Source organism: Nelumbo lutea, chromosome 3 (assembly GCF_056320005.1).
Source record: "Nelumbo lutea isolate HS-2025 chromosome 3, American lotus-T2T, whole genome shotgun sequence".
NCBI classification, from domain to species: domain Eukaryota; kingdom Viridiplantae; phylum Streptophyta; class Magnoliopsida; order Proteales; family Nelumbonaceae; genus Nelumbo; species Nelumbo lutea.
The window spans coordinates 102,303,020-102,320,225 of record NC_142686.1 but is presented as its reverse complement, the minus strand read 5'-3'; the positions used below and the strand labels follow the sequence as shown (position 1 = coordinate 102,320,225).

Genomic DNA, 17,206 nt, shown 5'->3' with positions numbered 1-17,206 from the left:
ACTTTTTCTCTTCTCTCTTTTCTCAGTTCAACTGAACGCTTACATGGTATCAGAACACCACTAATAGAAGTTGACTGCAACCTTTTCTCTTCTCCTTCTTCTTTCTTTTCCTTTTTTTTTTTCTTTGGTGTGGATGTTGGGTTAGAGAAGAAACCTAGGTCTCTGCGGCAACATCTAGTTCATCGTGACAGTAGGATTTCTGTGGCAACATTTAAGATTTTGTGACAGTAAGGGTTCTACGGCAACATTTTTTATGGTGTGAGAAATTTGGGTTAGAGGACTGTGAAGAAACCCATGTTTCTCGTGATAGTAGACGACTGCAGCAGTTTGAGTGAACAATAAAAAAAAAATTGTGTATGGACTGCTTTCACTATGTGTGACAACTGTGGTGGTCAAGTAGGTGCAGTGGTTGTGGTTTGAACCCTCTAACAAACTGTTTCAAGAGGAATTCTCTGTGTTTTTAAATCTGCCTGTTCATAGATCAATGGTGTTCAAAGTGGTTGAATGCATGCTAGGGCAAGCTAGTGGTGACTATAAGTGTGTTGGTGTGGAAGTTGAAGAACAGTAGTGCAGTAGTTGAAACTTCTCCTTTTGTGTGTGTGATAGGCAGAACCAGTTTTGTAGAGTGAAATGGCATCAATGGGTGATTCAAGTGGTGACCAGAAATCGAGTGCGATGATCTCCTCTGATTTTTTAAGTGTCCAAATGACATCCATCAAACTCAATAGTTTAAACTATGTTCTATGGGCCAAGTTAGTGGAAGTGTTTCTGAAGGCCAAAAAGAAAGTGAAATATGTATGAGAGAAGAAATTGAGTGTTGAATCCTTGGGTTTTAGTGACTGGAACCAAGAGGATGCTTAGATCATGATGTGGTTGTGGAACAGTATGGAGCCTAAAATTAGTGTTAACTTCATGTTTTTAGATACAGCAAGGGATATATGGGAACATGCCAAGAAACTCCATTTTGAACAAGACAACACTACAAGGGTTTATTAGATTTATCAAGAATACTTTAGTTTGTAGCAAGGAAATTAGAATATTGAAGAATATTATGCCAGCATGAAAAATCTTTGGAATTAACTTAATGTCTATCGTCCCTTAACATTGGACGTTAAAATTTAGCAACACTAAATGGAACAACTAGATGTTACGCTATTCTTGATGGAACTGAAAGCAGAGTATGAACCTGTTAGGGCACAGATATTAGGAGGATCTGCTCTCCCTACTCTAGAAGAAGTGTTTTCCCGTCTCCGTAGGATATCTCTTAGACCCTCAAGGAGTAACATAACTTCTGACAGATCAACATTAGTTAGTGCTCGAGGTGGTTCTTATGGGAACAGAGGAGGTTGTCATACAATTAAGGGAGGCTGTGGTTGTTAGACTGTATTGTATGCCCTTAGCTTCAATCTGAATTGATGTACTTTTGATATTTAGTGTAAATAAATAAAGTGCATGTTTGATTCATGTTGTTTGGTATAATTCTGTGTAAGAACCTAAAACAGGACACTTATTGAGACTCGTGTTAGTTTTAAATGTCCATAGCCATTGGATAAGTCTGGGGAGATTTTTCCTGCCAAGGCTGATACTGGTGTGCCGCCAAGTTTTGGGACGGCCTATCTCGGCCACCAGGGTAAGACCCAAGGCACATGCAGTATGGGATTACTCGAATCTTTTAACCAGACCAGATTTTCAGTATTGCCTTGGACCTTGGAGACAGATGGGCAAAACTGAAAAGTTACAGCTGACCCCTAGACTCGATTATGATACTTCACTGGGTGTCAGATTGGGCTATCTTTGATATGCCAATCAGTGAGATCCTTAGTGGGGGTCAAAACCTATGCATGTTGGGGCAGTCTGAGAATTCATCTGAGTGGGTGATCATAGTGACAGGATCATCCTCTTTGTCGGACAAAGGTAATGATCGGGAAAGCACTCTCTGATGGAAACCAAACTGCCGGCAATTGATTTCAATCATTAGAATTTTGTTTTGCAAAATTAAAATAAATAAATAAATAAATAAATAAATAAATACATATATATATATATATATGTATGGTTTCAAAATGTTTGCAAATGGTTTTAATTCCCGGGATCCATGTGAGTGGAGAGTGCAACACTGTTCCTTGCAGCTGAGGGAGAGGTCCTCTCTTGTCGGGTAGTGCTTGATCATTATGGGCTAAGAGGATAAGTGTAAGGCCATTTAAGATAGTACCTGATAGGCTAATCTTGCACCTGCCCACAGTCCCTGGGTTTTTATAAGATGGATTGGCACAGGGACCTCTTAACGTAAGTGTTGGGCCCATAGGGTCCATGTGATGGGCTCAGGGGTACACTGAGTTTTTTTAGTGAATTCGGCTGGGCCTTGTAATAAAGGTTGGGCCGAACCCATGGGATTGGTGTGTAGATCAATGCTTGGGTCCCATGCCATACAAAGAAGCCCAACTGCGCAGCAGATTGGAAACTAGTTAAGCACTGAACACTTAATGGGCCAAAAGCCCATTTCGAGCTGGGCTGATATGATCACCCATCTATGGGGCGGATCTGGGATTAAAGTTAGCAAAAGGATTGGGCCTTTAACCTTTTCCACTCTGGGAGAGCATATTCAAATCAGATTTGAATATGGTAACCTCTTTATGAGATCATGAGTAAGCTAACCTAATCTGCAGATAGGATTAAGATCATCCCCTATCCAAATACTGATTTGGATTGGGATAACTCCTCCTTAGGAGGCTTCTTAATCAAGAAGAAAAGAGGAGAAACCCTAAGAGAGAACATAATCAAAATTCGAACCTAGGGTTTGTGTGCAAGAGAACATCCTATGAATTGAGATTGGATCTCATACACACTCTAGAGAGAAGAGAAGCGATTTCAGCCATCTTCACTTCAGGAGTTCTCCTCCAGTCGTTGCCATTCTTCCTGACATGATTCGATCTTTGAAGAAGAAAGAAATCAAGAAATCGGTTCTTGACATCAGTTCTGCAAAAAAGACTGAAAAGATTTGGTGCTCAGAGTTTCCAGAGGTTTCTTGCGAAGGACTCAAGGTGTATGACGCACTCTGCTAGTTCCATTCCACCTGTTGTTGTGTCATCTTCAGCAGGAGCGGATCTTGGTGTCCTCTTTGGGTGTGAACACCAACTTTGGGAGATACTGCTTCTCTGGATCAGGTATAATCCCTCCCTTGTCTTTGATTTAGATCTGGTTCGGTTATGGTTCAAGTAGGATCCTTGAATATTGTATTCTTAAATTAGGGAATACGATTCCCAGTTGAAAGAAGGTAGGAAATTTTTGAAATTCGCCCACCCATTCCACAATCTTTATGGTGTCCAGACGATGGATCCTACCATCTTTTCATTGGTATCAGAGCCATAGGTTTGAACTTTGAACCAAAAGAAAATCAGATCTGAACCTGCGCAGATGGACAGAAGATGTTCTACCAAAGATTTGCGCAGATTATTTTCTTTTTTTAAAGAAACAGTTTCTTGTTAAGGGTGATTGATCTGAAATTAATTTCTGTTAAATTAATTTTTTTTTATTTTTTTTTATTCGGTCTGTAAATAATTTTTTTTTTATTTTCTAGACTGAATGTATAGAATTTGATCAAGAATGTAATTAATTAATAGAAATAGGATTTCTGTAATTTTTTATTTTCTTGATTGAAGAAGAAGGAAGAAGAAGGTGGCGCTGGAGATTTGTAGATGGAGAGATCGCTTTTTGCGATTTGCAGTTTGTGAAACTGCAACCCTAGTGATTAACCTCTGTTTTGCAAATGGTGTGAACAATCCATATTTGATTTGTGATTGTTTAAAATCAAAATTATTAATTTTAGATCTTTCATGGATTAATTCTTGAATTGAAAATCAGTTTCGGACATTTTCGGACTAAATTTGACCAAAACTGTTTGGACTAAATCTAGGGCTCGAAAGGGACTGTTTTCAGTCCACTTTTCCTCCCTCTTGCAGTTCCAAATCTGATGTTCAATTGCAGGGATTAATTCGACCCACCTATAAAGCCCAGTTTTAAAAGGTTAAAATTGCTAAAACGCACTCTTGTGAGGAAAGTTGTATGGGCTGAACTGCTAACTGCGATTCAGCCCATATACCTAGTCGACATTAATTGTTAATGTTATGGATTTTAAATGGGCTGTTCAAATGGGCTTTACAGCAGTTAATTGATTGGATCAATTCTTCATTTACATATGATGTTTGGATGTTTGATGTGCTGCGACCATGGGCCATAAGCACTTGGCCCATGATAACTCGTTAGTGGCTCTTGCACACACCATGGCTGAATGTACATCATTGCCATGGTGTCCCTTAAGGTCATTGGATGACCTCTCCTTACTTGTTGGGCCCCACAACCCTAAAAAGGGATGCGTGCGGAAACCCTAGTCGATTAAGGCCCACTAGAAATCTGACTTTATAAAAGTCAGTGAGAGCCACTCTGGTTTGACCTAAATATGAGTGCATGTGATAGGGAGATCCATATGATGAACTCTCTAAAGGCCTTCTGTCATTAGCACAATGATGTCTGTCACTGAGAAAGGAGGGAAATCTCATAGATGAACAAATGGGAATGGAACATAGATTAAAAACCATATCTATGTAGGTAACATGAATCAAAATAAGGTTGTGGACTAACATCTTTGTTGTTTTATCAGAAAATGGCAAACGGTCAATTCGCAAAGGTTGTGGACTGCAATATGAACAAGCTAAATGTTAGCATCTAGGAACTCAACAATATGTTGCAGAGGGCCAAGGATTTACTTAAGAAGGATGAGTCTATGGTTATGCTTGCTGAAGCTAACAATTCGGGCAAGAAAAAGAGAAAGGCAAAGAAGCCCAAAAAGAAAGTTGCCAAGTCCAAGAAATAGAAGAAGAACAAGGAATCTGATGTCTGTCACTTCTGTAAGCAGACCGACCACTAGAAGAGGAACTGTCCTGCCTACCTAGAATCTAAGAAAGGTAACATCGAAACTTGTGTCATAGAAACTAATATGTTAGTTACTTCTGTGTCCTGGTGCATTGACTCCGGGGCTTCAACTCATGCGTGTAAATCACTGCAGGGGTTCAAAGTTAGCAGAAGATTGAGTGAAGGAGAAGTGACACTATTCTTAGGAACGACTACAAGTATTGCAACTGCAGCGACCCACTGACTAAGCCACTGAACCTACGGGAGGATGATAGTAATAGGTAGCATTAGCGGAGAATGTGGTAGACCCATTGACTAAGCCACTGACACAGAAAGTGTTTGAGAAACACGTGGAAAGCATGAGACTCCGGCTAGTACCTGATTGGACCTAAGTGCAAGTGGGAGCTGTTATACAATTTTGTATGCCCTTAGCTTCAATCAAAATTGATGTACTTTAAGTGTAAGACCAATTAAGGTTGTTATACCTAATGGGCTAATCTCACTTAAGATCATTGTCTCTGAGACTTCATAGGATGGATAGACTCAAGGACCATTTACTGTAAATGTTAGGCCTATTAAGAGCCCATACTAATGGACTCAGGGGATCATTATGTTTGATAGTGAATTCGGCCAGGATTTTTCACAGAAAATGGGCTGAACCCACTTGGGTTGGATTAATCAGTGAGTCACTTGCTTAATGGGCCTTAGGCCCATTATTGATTGAATTAATCAGGGTGTCACATGACAGTTTAAAGCAATCATACGACATGGGTGAATATGGGATGGACATGGGCTTAGATTAGCAATAGGATAAGAGGATAACTCTTATCCACTTAAGGAGTCCATATCCAAATAAAGATTTGGATTAGGAAGTTCCTAATTGGATTAAGAGAGTTGATCTTTTAAGCTTATAAATAAAGGAGGGCGAACTGCTCCAAATATCACCTTTCTACTCTCAGTTTTCTCCCTCTGCTCTTACCGCCCAAACCCTAGTTCATTCTCCATCTGGTGACTGATCTTGATCAGTCTTGGTTTCTGATTTTTGCAACAAAAATCAGATTTGCATCATGCTCACATCCCTTGCTCGATCTAAGCTGTTGGATTGTAATTCTTGCTGAATGACTGCATTGTTGAACCGGCTTCACCCTAAGTTGTGCCATATTCAGTGGAAGCTGGTTTTGGTATCCTGTTTGGTCGTGAACACCCACTTTATGACTGCATTGTTGAACCGGCTTCACCCTAAGTTGTGCCATATTCAGTGGAAGCTGGTTTTGGTATCCTGTTTGGTCGTGAACACCCACTTTGGGAACTATACATGTGGAATCCATATCAAGTATTTTTCTCCCTTTCTTTTGGTTTCAGATTTGGTCTGGTTCGTTGCAAGAATGACCCTTGAAAAATGTAGTTTTTCTAAACAATAAGATATATGAGAATGCTACCATGGTTGTAAATAAAGAGAGAAGAATCAGAGTTAGAGGCCATAAAAACCAAACTCAACCAATATGGAGCTTAACTTAGAGAACAAAGCACAAGGTGCTTGTTTCAAACCATAGAGAGCCTTCTGTAGCTTGCAAACATGAGAGGGGTATTGCGAATCCTCAAAGCCTTGAGGTTGGCACATATAAACAGTTTCATGTAAATCACCATGCAAGAAAGCATTGCTGACATTAAGTTTCCAAATCCGCCACCCCCTATTTAAAGCAATTCAATGATAGTTTTGATAGTGGTCGGTTTTATCACCGGGCCGAAGTTATCCTTGACATCAATGCCTGGTTGTTGAGAAAAACCCTGAGTGACCAACCTCGCTTCGTAATGTTGAATGGTGCCATCAGAATTTTGTTTAAATCAAAAAACCCAAGTTGAGTTCGTCGGAGCTGAGTTCACATTGATTGTGAGCTACGATTTTAGCAGTAATCAGTTCGCGTCAGAGAGAGAGAGAGAGAGAGAGAACTCACAACCGCTACCGATGCCTATATTCGTCGCCTCACTATCGCTGGTGTTTGAGATTTGAAAGAGAAGTGAGATTTGAGAAGAGGAACGAGAGAGAGAGAGAGAGAGAGAGAGAGAGAGAGAGAGAGAGATGACTCACCGTCGAAGTTGTTGCGCCGGTGAATGTTCGCCGCCTCGCCGGTTGTGTGGCTGGCTGCCTAAGAATGTGAAGACTAAGGATTGAGAACTGTGGAGGATGTAGAGAAGAGAGGTTCGGTTGGAAAAAGAGGTATTTGACTAGGGTTTTTAACTTTAATTATAGGTCGGGCCGGGCCGGGCTCAGGCCGGGCTATTTTGGCAAATCCTGAGCCTGGCTCGAATTTATTGCGGGCCAAGTTTTTTGGCCCAAGGTTAAGCCTGTGGGCCCATTTGCATGTTCAAGCCCATTCGGGGGCCAGGCTGGGCCGGGCTAGGCCGGCCCATTGGGCCACCTGGCCCATGAACAGGTCTAGTCACAAGTGACCAATTTGCCGTACCACCACACACCCACAGCCTGCCATCCAATGCCCCACCCACGACACACACATGGACCCTCGGATGACACGTGTGGGCGTGGTGAAAGCACTTGGTGATGCCACAAATTGGTCACTTGTGACAATGTGGCACCTAGATATGGAGAGCTACTACGGTAAACGGGTCGAAATATTCGGGCAGGACCCACAGACTACGCTATCGGATCAAACCTGCGTCCGAACCAGATAACCACTTTCCCGGAACCCTTATCAATACACAATACAATAATCATGGTTCCTGAATTCTGAATAACGTATAGCCTTAGCTGGTTTCAAGAACCCGAGATCCATTGGATACGACCCGTCCAAATGCATTATACATTTGAATTTGCACTGTCATCGTAAATTTAGCATCGATATCAAGGCACTCTGCCGTCTCTGCGCTCTGCTCTGCTGTATACAATCCTAATTGCTCTTCTCCGCCTCAGTATGACAACTGTGTTTCGACTTTCGACTTACGAACGTTCGAATCGCCATTCGTTGCTTCCTGAAATCTCCAACCGAGCCATCAACAAGGAGTGTATATATAGTAGGAGGATCAATTCACTGTCGTTGCGAGTAGGCCTTCGACGATCCACAAGTTCAGCGGTACAGGACTTTCATAGACGACGCGACAGCTGACAGGTATGATGGCATCGTCATCGTCGACAGCGACGGAGACAGTGGGGATGGCAGAGATGTACGACCAGTTAACGGTAACATGGGAGGATATCCTGGGCATGGAGTATATGCACCATGGCTTCTATAGCCCAGATGTTCAAACTTCGACCTCCGACCTTCGATCTGCTCAGATTCGTATGGTCGAAGAGTGCCTCCGGTTTGCCGGTGTTCCGGGTAATCTTTGTCACCAATTTCTCACTTTGTTTATATCAGTTTCGATTGCTTTCTTGAACCGGCAAATCGGCAATGCAATAAGTAGCTTCGAAAGTGAGTAGTAAATCTGGGTAGCGGTGAGCCTTATTCGGTTAAAACCTAAAAACCAACCGAAAATTTCGGGTTTTAAATTTTTTTTCGGTTGTTTTGCCTTTTGATTAATTCGGTTCTTACTTCTGTTTTCTGATATTTTGGTTTTGGTTTCGTTTTTTAAAATAATTGAAATCGAATAAAAAATTTTGGTTTTCAATTATTTTAGTTTTCTTTTAATTCTATTCTATCTGGATTTTAATTTTTAATTTTGATTTATTCGATTCAATCATTTTTAATCGAACAAACCAAATACTCATCTATTCAGTCATTTTTGAATAAAAATGACCAAATCACTAAAATGGTTCAATGGTTTAGTGAGATCAATGGTTTTGTGACAATAAGGGCTTGGGTTCAAATTTTCACATCCTCAAACTATTTTTGTGTTTATTTCAAAGAAAGTTCGATTCCAACTCCACTAAGGCCATCTCTCTAGGTTGGTTGATTAGGGTAGGATAAATCCCTAACCTGGTGGGGGTGGTTCCAATTACCCAATAATAAATTGGGTAGCGTCGGTACAAACCTTGGATTTTGGGTAAAACCTATCCATTTGCTTGCCCTAATAATTAGACAAATAGCAAAGGAGAAATTGGTGGACTGATTTTCTACCCAATGCTACATAGTTGATTGTATGTATTTGGAGATTTCCCATCTTATTATGTATACGAGGCACATAACAATATGATATCAGAAAATCTTACAGCCAATCAACTGGTCTCAGGTGACCAATCAATTGCTATTAATCATTGTTTTCTTTAACTACGTACTATAATTGAGGGTGATGCACAAGTTATTACTAGGGAGAACTACAAAAACAAGTGATGCAGAATTCTGAATTCCAGCCCCCCTACTACTAGCCCTCTGCCCCTTATAAACCACATCCTGCCCGTGAATTTAATATCAATTCACCGTCAGGATGCATCCCCCTGTACTTTGGAGCTAGAGAATTCTAATCTGGGCTGATTGATACTTCTCCCAAAATAGAATACTCTTCTCACTTTGTTAGATTACTCTTTTTTAGTTTTGCTTTAATTAAGTTGTATAGGAATCAGCTCTAATAGTTTTTTGTTCAATATCCGATTTTCTGCTTTTGGAAATAACAAGGTATTCAAGCGAGAAGAAGAAAAAGAAGAGGGATAGGAGCTCGTCGTTTTGTTTTTCAACTGAACATATCTTATTCAATAATTCAATTCAAGGGAGAGAGAGAGTGTGTCTTGCAGAGTTTTGCTTTTAGGAAATTTCATTGCAAAGAAAATGATGTGTGGTTATATAAGGTAAGCTTTACATTATATTTACCTGTCCTTTAGAGAAACTTTGACTATTGGGTTGAAATAATTTAAACCAATGTTTTAAAAATCTCGGGATCAGAACTGCTTTGGCCACTGATTTCCATGTTAGTGATTTAATTGTCTGGTCCAAACAGACGGCCCATTACAATTAAAAAAAAAATTAAAACAAAAAAAACAACCAAAAACCATTGTGTGAATTGAATGTGTTAACGGTTCAACCGCCCAGATCCGATGACCAAAACCAATTACCTGAATGATTTCTGGGCCGAACGTGGTTAGTGCATTTGATGAAAATAAGCAGAATTATCTTGTGAGATTTATCATTTGTCTTGGTTGGGTAATCTTTATCGTTAACATAAATATCTTAATAAAAAATGTAAAATGCAATAAATGTATTATCAACTTTCTAATCACTTGGCATCGTTATTATTGATTTAGACACCCACATTCGTCAACATGCTCAAGAGTGAATAGGAGAGTCATGAAGTTAACTCGACAATTAGCAAGCTGTGGTTGGACTCATACACACTTGTTCTCATGAGATATTAATTATCATCTTCTCTACTCAATCTGCAGCTAACAAGCATGGCCTTCTAATCCACGTGGCAGATCTTTTTAGCAATAGAGTGTTGAACTGGAAATCAGGTGGACTGAGTCAAACCAGTTCGACTAATGGCTAGAGTAATAGCTCCACCAGTGGTGCCTATTCAATCTATTTACACAGTTGGGAGACAGGGGAAATCAAAGTTCAAACCAACTCCATTTATACCCAGCTTATTAATTATTTATTCATTATTTGCAACCATTTATACCCTGTTGGGGATTGGACAAGGATTTGATGCATTGAATTTGGTTCATCTCTATTATATTTCTACTTTGACACACATTCCTGAGAAATGGGTTTTGAATTTGCTTTCTTTTTCCTTATTCCATTTTTTTCGTTTATTATTATTATTATTATTATTATTATATGATTTATATATATGAGGAGATTGAATTGCAGAGGATTCGATGAGGAAGCCAAAAAACATAGTTGATGTTGGGTGTGGAACGGGGGCCGACTTCATACACCTAGCGAGGAAATATGGGGCCCAATGCCATGGCATCAACTTGAGCCCTGTCCAAGTACAAAGGGCTCAAGCTTTAGCAGCTGCCCAAGGATTATCAGATAAAGTATGTGAGTTTTGTGGCATTTAAGATTCTTAGTTCTTGTCTTCTTGTATGTAAATTCCTTTATCTACTTTATATAAAGCATATATTTGTCCTGAGTTTTTCTTATCTGAGAAATATTTCTTGAGAAACGCTTAATCGGATAAGTTCATTTATCCATATTCTCTTAATTTCTTGGGAAACACTTAATTGGATAAATTCACTTTTCCATATTCTCTTAATTCTGAGATAAGTTATATAATGATTCTTTACTCATAAAAAGCTTATGCTAGAATGAACAAACTTGTCCCGTTATGTTTTATTAATTTTTCCCTAAATAGAAAAGTTATTTACCAACCTGAGAGATAGATATCAAAAAAATAATTTTACTGTAACGTCCAGAATTTGTCGAGAAAAGAATACTATAAAATTGGTTAATGGAAATGATGGACGGGCCCAAATGCCATATATTATAGTTAATACTTGATCTTATACTAGATGAATAACAAGCCGATAAAAAAATGCATACATACTACATAGGTGTATTTTCAGAATTTTGAATGTAAAATGCCATCCGGTTATGTGATTGATCTTCGCACTTGTCTTTCTCCAAAATTGGTTACTTTCTATCTCATGTAAATTTAGAAAAGGGGTAAAGAAAGTTCGCATAGTATATTTAACAGTTGATAACACACTTAGTAGGTGTCATTCCTAGTTGCGGATGCTATACAACAACCATTTCCTGATGGGCAGTTTGATCTAGTTTGGTGCATGGAGAGCGTGGAGCATATGCCTGATAGAAAGAAGGTATCTTATCATCTTTCATTCAATATTCTCTAGTTAGATGCCTAAATGAACAATAGAGCAATTTTTGATCTCATAAGGGTGTATATGGTTCATTTGAGATTCAATGGTAGTTTTCAATTAGGTTTTAATTGAAAATGCATGGGACACCAATTTGGAACATCTATGCTTATTTAACCATGTCATCTCATTGTTTGGCATAAATGTTGCATGGTTCATAGCTCTTGAATTGTAGTGATATTTTGTTTTCTTCATGGTTTTCAAAACGGGATTAGACCGGATGGTTGGACCAGAAAAATCGGGAACCGATTAGGTGATTGGTTCCGTTTTTTTCTAAAACCGGATTTTTGTCAAAAAATGTTGATTTGGTCAGCAAACCACTGATCCAGGCGATTGAACCGTTCGACGATTTTAACCGTTTTTTAAATTTTTTTATTTTTTTGTCAGAACAGGCCAACCGTTTGTTCTGAACGGTCAGACCGTTTGACCCAAGAACCAGACCCCTGACTGGTTCGTTGTCCAGATCGATTTTAAAAACCTTGATTTTCTTTATATATCCAAATCCTGATAAAAAAGAACTCTCCCCTGTATACAGTTATTATGAATTGTAAAGACAGCACTCAATTTACTACTAATATCGTGTACTTGTAGTCTCCAAACATCATCAAATCCTGATCTACGATTACAAAGAGAAATTTCACTTCAATATAAATGAACCCAAGCATTGATCCTTCATTTATTGCTCTAATTTATAGTTTGATTTTATCATTGTGTTTCAGTTTGTGAGTGAGGTGGTCCGGGTGGCAGCCCCTGGGGCCACTATAATAATAACAACATGGTGCCATAGAGATCTCTCCTCCCCAGAGGACTTGTTGAAGCCAGAAGAGGAGAAGCTATTGGACAAGATACATGATGCTTTTCATATACAATCTTGGTGTTCAGCTGCTGATTATGTAAAACTACTTCAATCCCTCTCACTCCAGGTATTCACATTTCCACATGGAGATTCCATTTTCCTTAGCCTTAATTCTCAGTACTATGCATTTGTTATAGAGAATAAGGTCTTCCTTTTCCCATTTTAATATCTATTGAAAATATATAATCTCTAAGAATAATATCTACCCCCCTCCTCCCACACAAGAAAAAGAAGCAAAAAAAGGTAAAATTACAGTGTTTGTGTAGCTAATGAACCCATGCATGTGATCTGCAATGAAGTAGCTCATGCATTCTCTACATTGTGCCTAAGGATGGAAACAGGACAATCATTATTTGTCGGGGCCATGGTTTTCAAAACCAGATGGTTAGACTGGAAAAACCAGGAAACGATCAGGTGACCGGTTCCATTTTCCCCCAAAACTGGATTTTCTCAAAAAAAATGTTGATTTTGATCAGCAAACCACTGAATCGGGCAGTTAATCGTTCGAACAGTTTGAATGGTTTTGACCATTTTTATTTATTTTTACTTTTTATCAGAACGGGCCAACCATTTAACCCGATAACCAGACCCCTGACCGATTTGGTCTTTGAGTCGGTTTTAAAAACTATGGTCAGGGCTAATATGAAGTCGGAGCCAAACCACCTGATTTATCCTCAACCTAATTGAACCTTCCCTATATATGAATAATACAATCAAACATTCTAAAAGAAAGAAGAGGAAAGAGATGAAATAGAAAGATCATTATACAATATGCTGGTCCTAGCTAGCTATCTAGGGCCTTGGGAGCTACAATGCCTAGATATCAACATGTACACAAAAATTGGGAAAAGAGAGACATACAACTCTCCAATCCCTAAAATCTTGGACAATGATATATTGTATAGAAAGATCATTATACAATGCAGAATCATATATCATACTTTTGCATCTAGTTTTGAAGCTATCTGTACATTTTTCAAGACTTTTCTCTTGCCAAAATAATTTAACACTATATAAGATTTCCTTATATCATGACACTGGTATGCTAAGGATGTATGGATAGCCAGGTAACACATAGCTTGAATGGGATGGAGTGGATGTCGATCTGGATAAGATGTGCTTCAACATTTTTGTACATATTTGAACTAAGAGGTGTTGTAAACTGTTGTAACCAATGATCAAAATACGTATTGAATATCATATCAATAAGCTTGAATATGGATACGGATATAGATATACCCGCATGGTTACAGCGGAAAGATATAGATATACTTGTCGATACATTAGGGAAGTTGCTATAAATCCCCCAAATTCATTGAAAACACTAAATTTGAGGTTGAATTAGCCACAATTAAGGTATAAGTAGATAATAAATGCATATTTTAATGGTACACGTGAAGAAATACATCACAGTTAATATAGCAAGATATACATATATAATCATACAATTTTATTCATAATACATCAATTAAAAGTTCAAAAGACATATTATATTACAATTTTACATGCACAAAGTCATTATTATGTTTTTTTATTTATTTAATCCAAGACACATATTATATGCAACTATTATATTTTAATTACTAAATCAATTATTTACTATTTTATTATTTTTAATTTTTTAGTGTTAGTAAAAAATGCCACCTTAATATTAGATTTTTCAAATATTTTGTAGACAACATTTTTTATTTTTGCAATTAAATTATAAATATGTTGTTATTTAATCTAAATTAAAATATTAATTAATCATTTATAAAAATATTTAATTTTAACTTAAAATCTCTGGGATACATAAGTATGGATTGGTAGATTATCCATTTTGTTAATATTTATAAAATACTAATTTTGAAGATTATTATTTTTAATATTTAGTTAAACATAAATATACTATTATTTATTTGGGTTGTGTTTGGACGGCTTATGTTCAAACCTCACCAATTGCAAATTTGTATTTTTTATAAAAATATTTAGTGGTACAAAACTCGAAATTCAAATTTCAAATATTGGGCTTGGATTAGGGGTGAGCGCTGAAACCAGAAAACCGAACCAAAGTTTTGTTTTTGGTGATTTTGGGGATCGATTCGGTTTCGGTTATTTAAATCGATTTCTAAGGTTCGGGTGTCGGTTTTGGTTTTAGAATTTAGAAGTTCGTTTTAACCGAAAAAACCGAACTTCTAAGGACGGATTAATTTTTGTAGCTTGGCAAGTTTTGTTTTCCCTCTGCTTTCACACTAAGCTCAACCGAAACCCTATATTTTCACCGACCAAATTCGAGAAGTACCGCTGTATTAAAACTCCATTTCAGCAGTGACAAGTGAGCTAACAAACTTCAATCCAACACTGAGCTCCCTCCAAACGAACCTTCATCTCTGGCACCGGTAGGCAACAGTCCAGTCTCTTGTACATTAATATAATAGGAATATGGTAGCTTACTAACAAATATTCACTCTAGCTAATGTCATTCCTAATTGTTGAATTGTCCAATTTAATTTTATCCGTGACATAAGCCACATTTATCTACACATTATGTACATGCACATCAGTCCGCACACATATACATGATTTTTCCTTCATCACAATGGCAGGATATCAAGGTAGCAGATTGGTCGCAGTATGCGACTCCATTTTGGCCTGCTGTAATCCGCTCTGCATTATCATGGAAGAGAATCATCCCACTGCTTCGAAGTGGTATGCTTGCATCTCATCACATTCTCTACTTGTAATCTGCCTTTTCCTTTGTTATATTTATCAGTCTATGAAATGTGTGGTTTTGGGTTCTCTCAGGATGGAAAAACATTATGGGGCTGTTTAACTTGCAATTGGCAAATGAGGGATTCAGGAAGGGTGTCGTCAAATATACCGTCATTACTTGCAGAAAACCAGCGTGAATTATCAAAAGGATATCTCTCTCTCTACCTATGTGTGTTTTAGTTAGGTTGGCTTCTTGCTTTTAGTGGATTAAAATGTTTTGGTTTGATTAGGGATGCACTTATCATTTCTATCATTTTATTTTTAAATCTTGTGTTAGAATTATTAGATTAGGGATGCACTTATCATTTCTACTTGTGATCTGCCTTTTTTCTTTGTTACTTATCAGTCTATGAAATGTGTGATTTTGAATTCATTCAGGATGGGAAAACATAAAGGGACTGTTTAACATGCCATTGGCAAGTGAGGGATTCAAGAAGGAGGTCGTCAAATATGCCACCTGTGTGTTATGCTGGCTTCTTGCTTTTGGTGGATTAAAATGTTTTCATTTGATTAGGGATAGGTTTATAATTTCTATCTTTTTATTTTTGAATCTTGTCTTTAACTTATTGGAACTTTTCTCTATGGTAATTTATGTGGAAGACATGTTGTACTCATGGATGTATGATTTCTTGGGTATCACTTCAGTTGTGACAAATCACTAGGTTCGGTCTCTCAAATGATAGAAGCCTTTAAAATGAATGCCCAAACGGCCTTGGCTCTTACCACAGTTGGACCTTTTGTCTAACCACCTCTTCATCTTCATTCACGTCTAAACCTTAAACCTTAAAATTCATGTTAAAAATGCATTTGATTGGGTACATATCTCCATGCCCACTACTCTTTACCCACATTCTATCCGTCATGAATTGCACCCATACATCACTGTCTTGTACTGTGAGATTTGCAGCTGCTGTATACTGAGTAGAGTGTGAATAGAGAAAGTGAATAGATCAAATTGTGTGCCCAAAAAGACTTAAGCTCAGTTGTGTATAAATATATTCCAACGAATTGTAATATATCTGCTCACACCTTAGCCTAAAAAGCTAATGTTGCATTTGACATTCCTTATTTTAAGGACTTATTTCCTTTTTATAGTTAAAATGTTATAGCTGGGTTTTTAACTGTAAAATGGAGATAAGTCCTTAAAATAAGGAATGCGAAATGCAGCCTAAATCTTTTGTAAATGACTAATTCTGGTGGGGCAGCCTTCATAGCTTCTTTCTTATAATATAGTGTTATTTTATCTATCAAAAAAAAAAAAAAAAGAGATAACATATACTATACATTACCTTCTACAATTGGGTGCCTGAAGCAGCCTGGCATTTTTATCTAAATGTAGGAAAATTTAGGAAAGAATGTTATGTACAGTGGTTATATAAAATAAACAACATAATTATGAGAAAAGCATAATAAATTAAACACCTTGGGTTTGGATATAGATGGGCTCCTATACCATTACACCTAATGATGTGTGATCTGAACGTTCCTAGTCAGAAGGTAGTTTGAACATCAATCTGCTATGTGGCTGGTCGAGCTGTAAGAAAATGGTATCAGAGGTCCCAACGTATTTTATCCGGTGTGGGCAATCCGATGTTTAAGTCAACGAAGAGTTCTTGTAGAGATCTAGATTGCTAGCAAGTATGGGAATTCGAGAGCTAAATCGCACATGCCTCACAAGGATGATGGTGGTCCCTTTATATAGGTGAGCTTCTGTAGTCCTCACGAAACACCTTCAAGGTTGTTAGCCCAACAGACTAGGAGCTTGTTTCGTACCTGAAGGCAAGCCCTGTGTGAGTAGATAAGGCTTATCTAGCCAAGTCCATCCAATTTGGGCGGGATATTGATAAGCCCTGTTGACAAGCGTTGTGATCCTGAAGAGATTGGAGACAACTGGTTCCCTTCTAGCAGGACACTAACATGGCACC

General features: G+C 38.0%; 1 protein-coding gene across 1 annotated transcript; it reads left to right on the top strand.

Moving 5' to 3' along the window:
* The first annotated feature begins 7,759 nt into the window (after nucleotides 1-7,759).
* Nucleotides 7,760-15,895, top strand: LOC148867244 (gamma-tocopherol methyltransferase, chloroplastic-like). Its single transcript, XM_088977953.1, has 7 exons — nucleotides 7,760-8,243; nucleotides 10,665-10,834; nucleotides 11,513-11,617; nucleotides 12,394-12,597; nucleotides 15,116-15,218; nucleotides 15,315-15,465; nucleotides 15,660-15,895. Exons 1-6 carry the CDS (start codon nucleotides 8,036-8,038, stop codon nucleotides 15,416-15,418), a joined length of 894 nt encoding a protein of 297 aa, XP_088834079.1. The 5' UTR covers nucleotides 7,760-8,035; the 3' UTR covers nucleotides 15,419-15,465; nucleotides 15,660-15,895.
* The last annotated feature ends 1,311 nt before the right edge of the window (nucleotides 15,896-17,206 follow it).

What these genes read in the sequence shown, in the direction of transcription:
- LOC148867244 (XM_088977953.1), top strand. Translation starts at nt 8,036, where the DNA reads ATGATGGCATCGTCATCGTCGACAGCGACGGAGACAGTGGGGATGGCA. An exon ending in CCCAAGGATTATCAGATAAA is followed by an intron (nt 10,835 to 11,512) that starts GTATGTGAGTTT and finishes CACACTTAGTAG; the next exon opens with GTGTCATTCCTAGTTGCGGA. An exon ending in TTCAATCCCTCTCACTCCAG is followed by an intron (nt 12,598 to 15,115) that starts GTATTCACATTT and finishes TCACAATGGCAG; the next exon opens with GATATCAAGGTAGCAGATTG.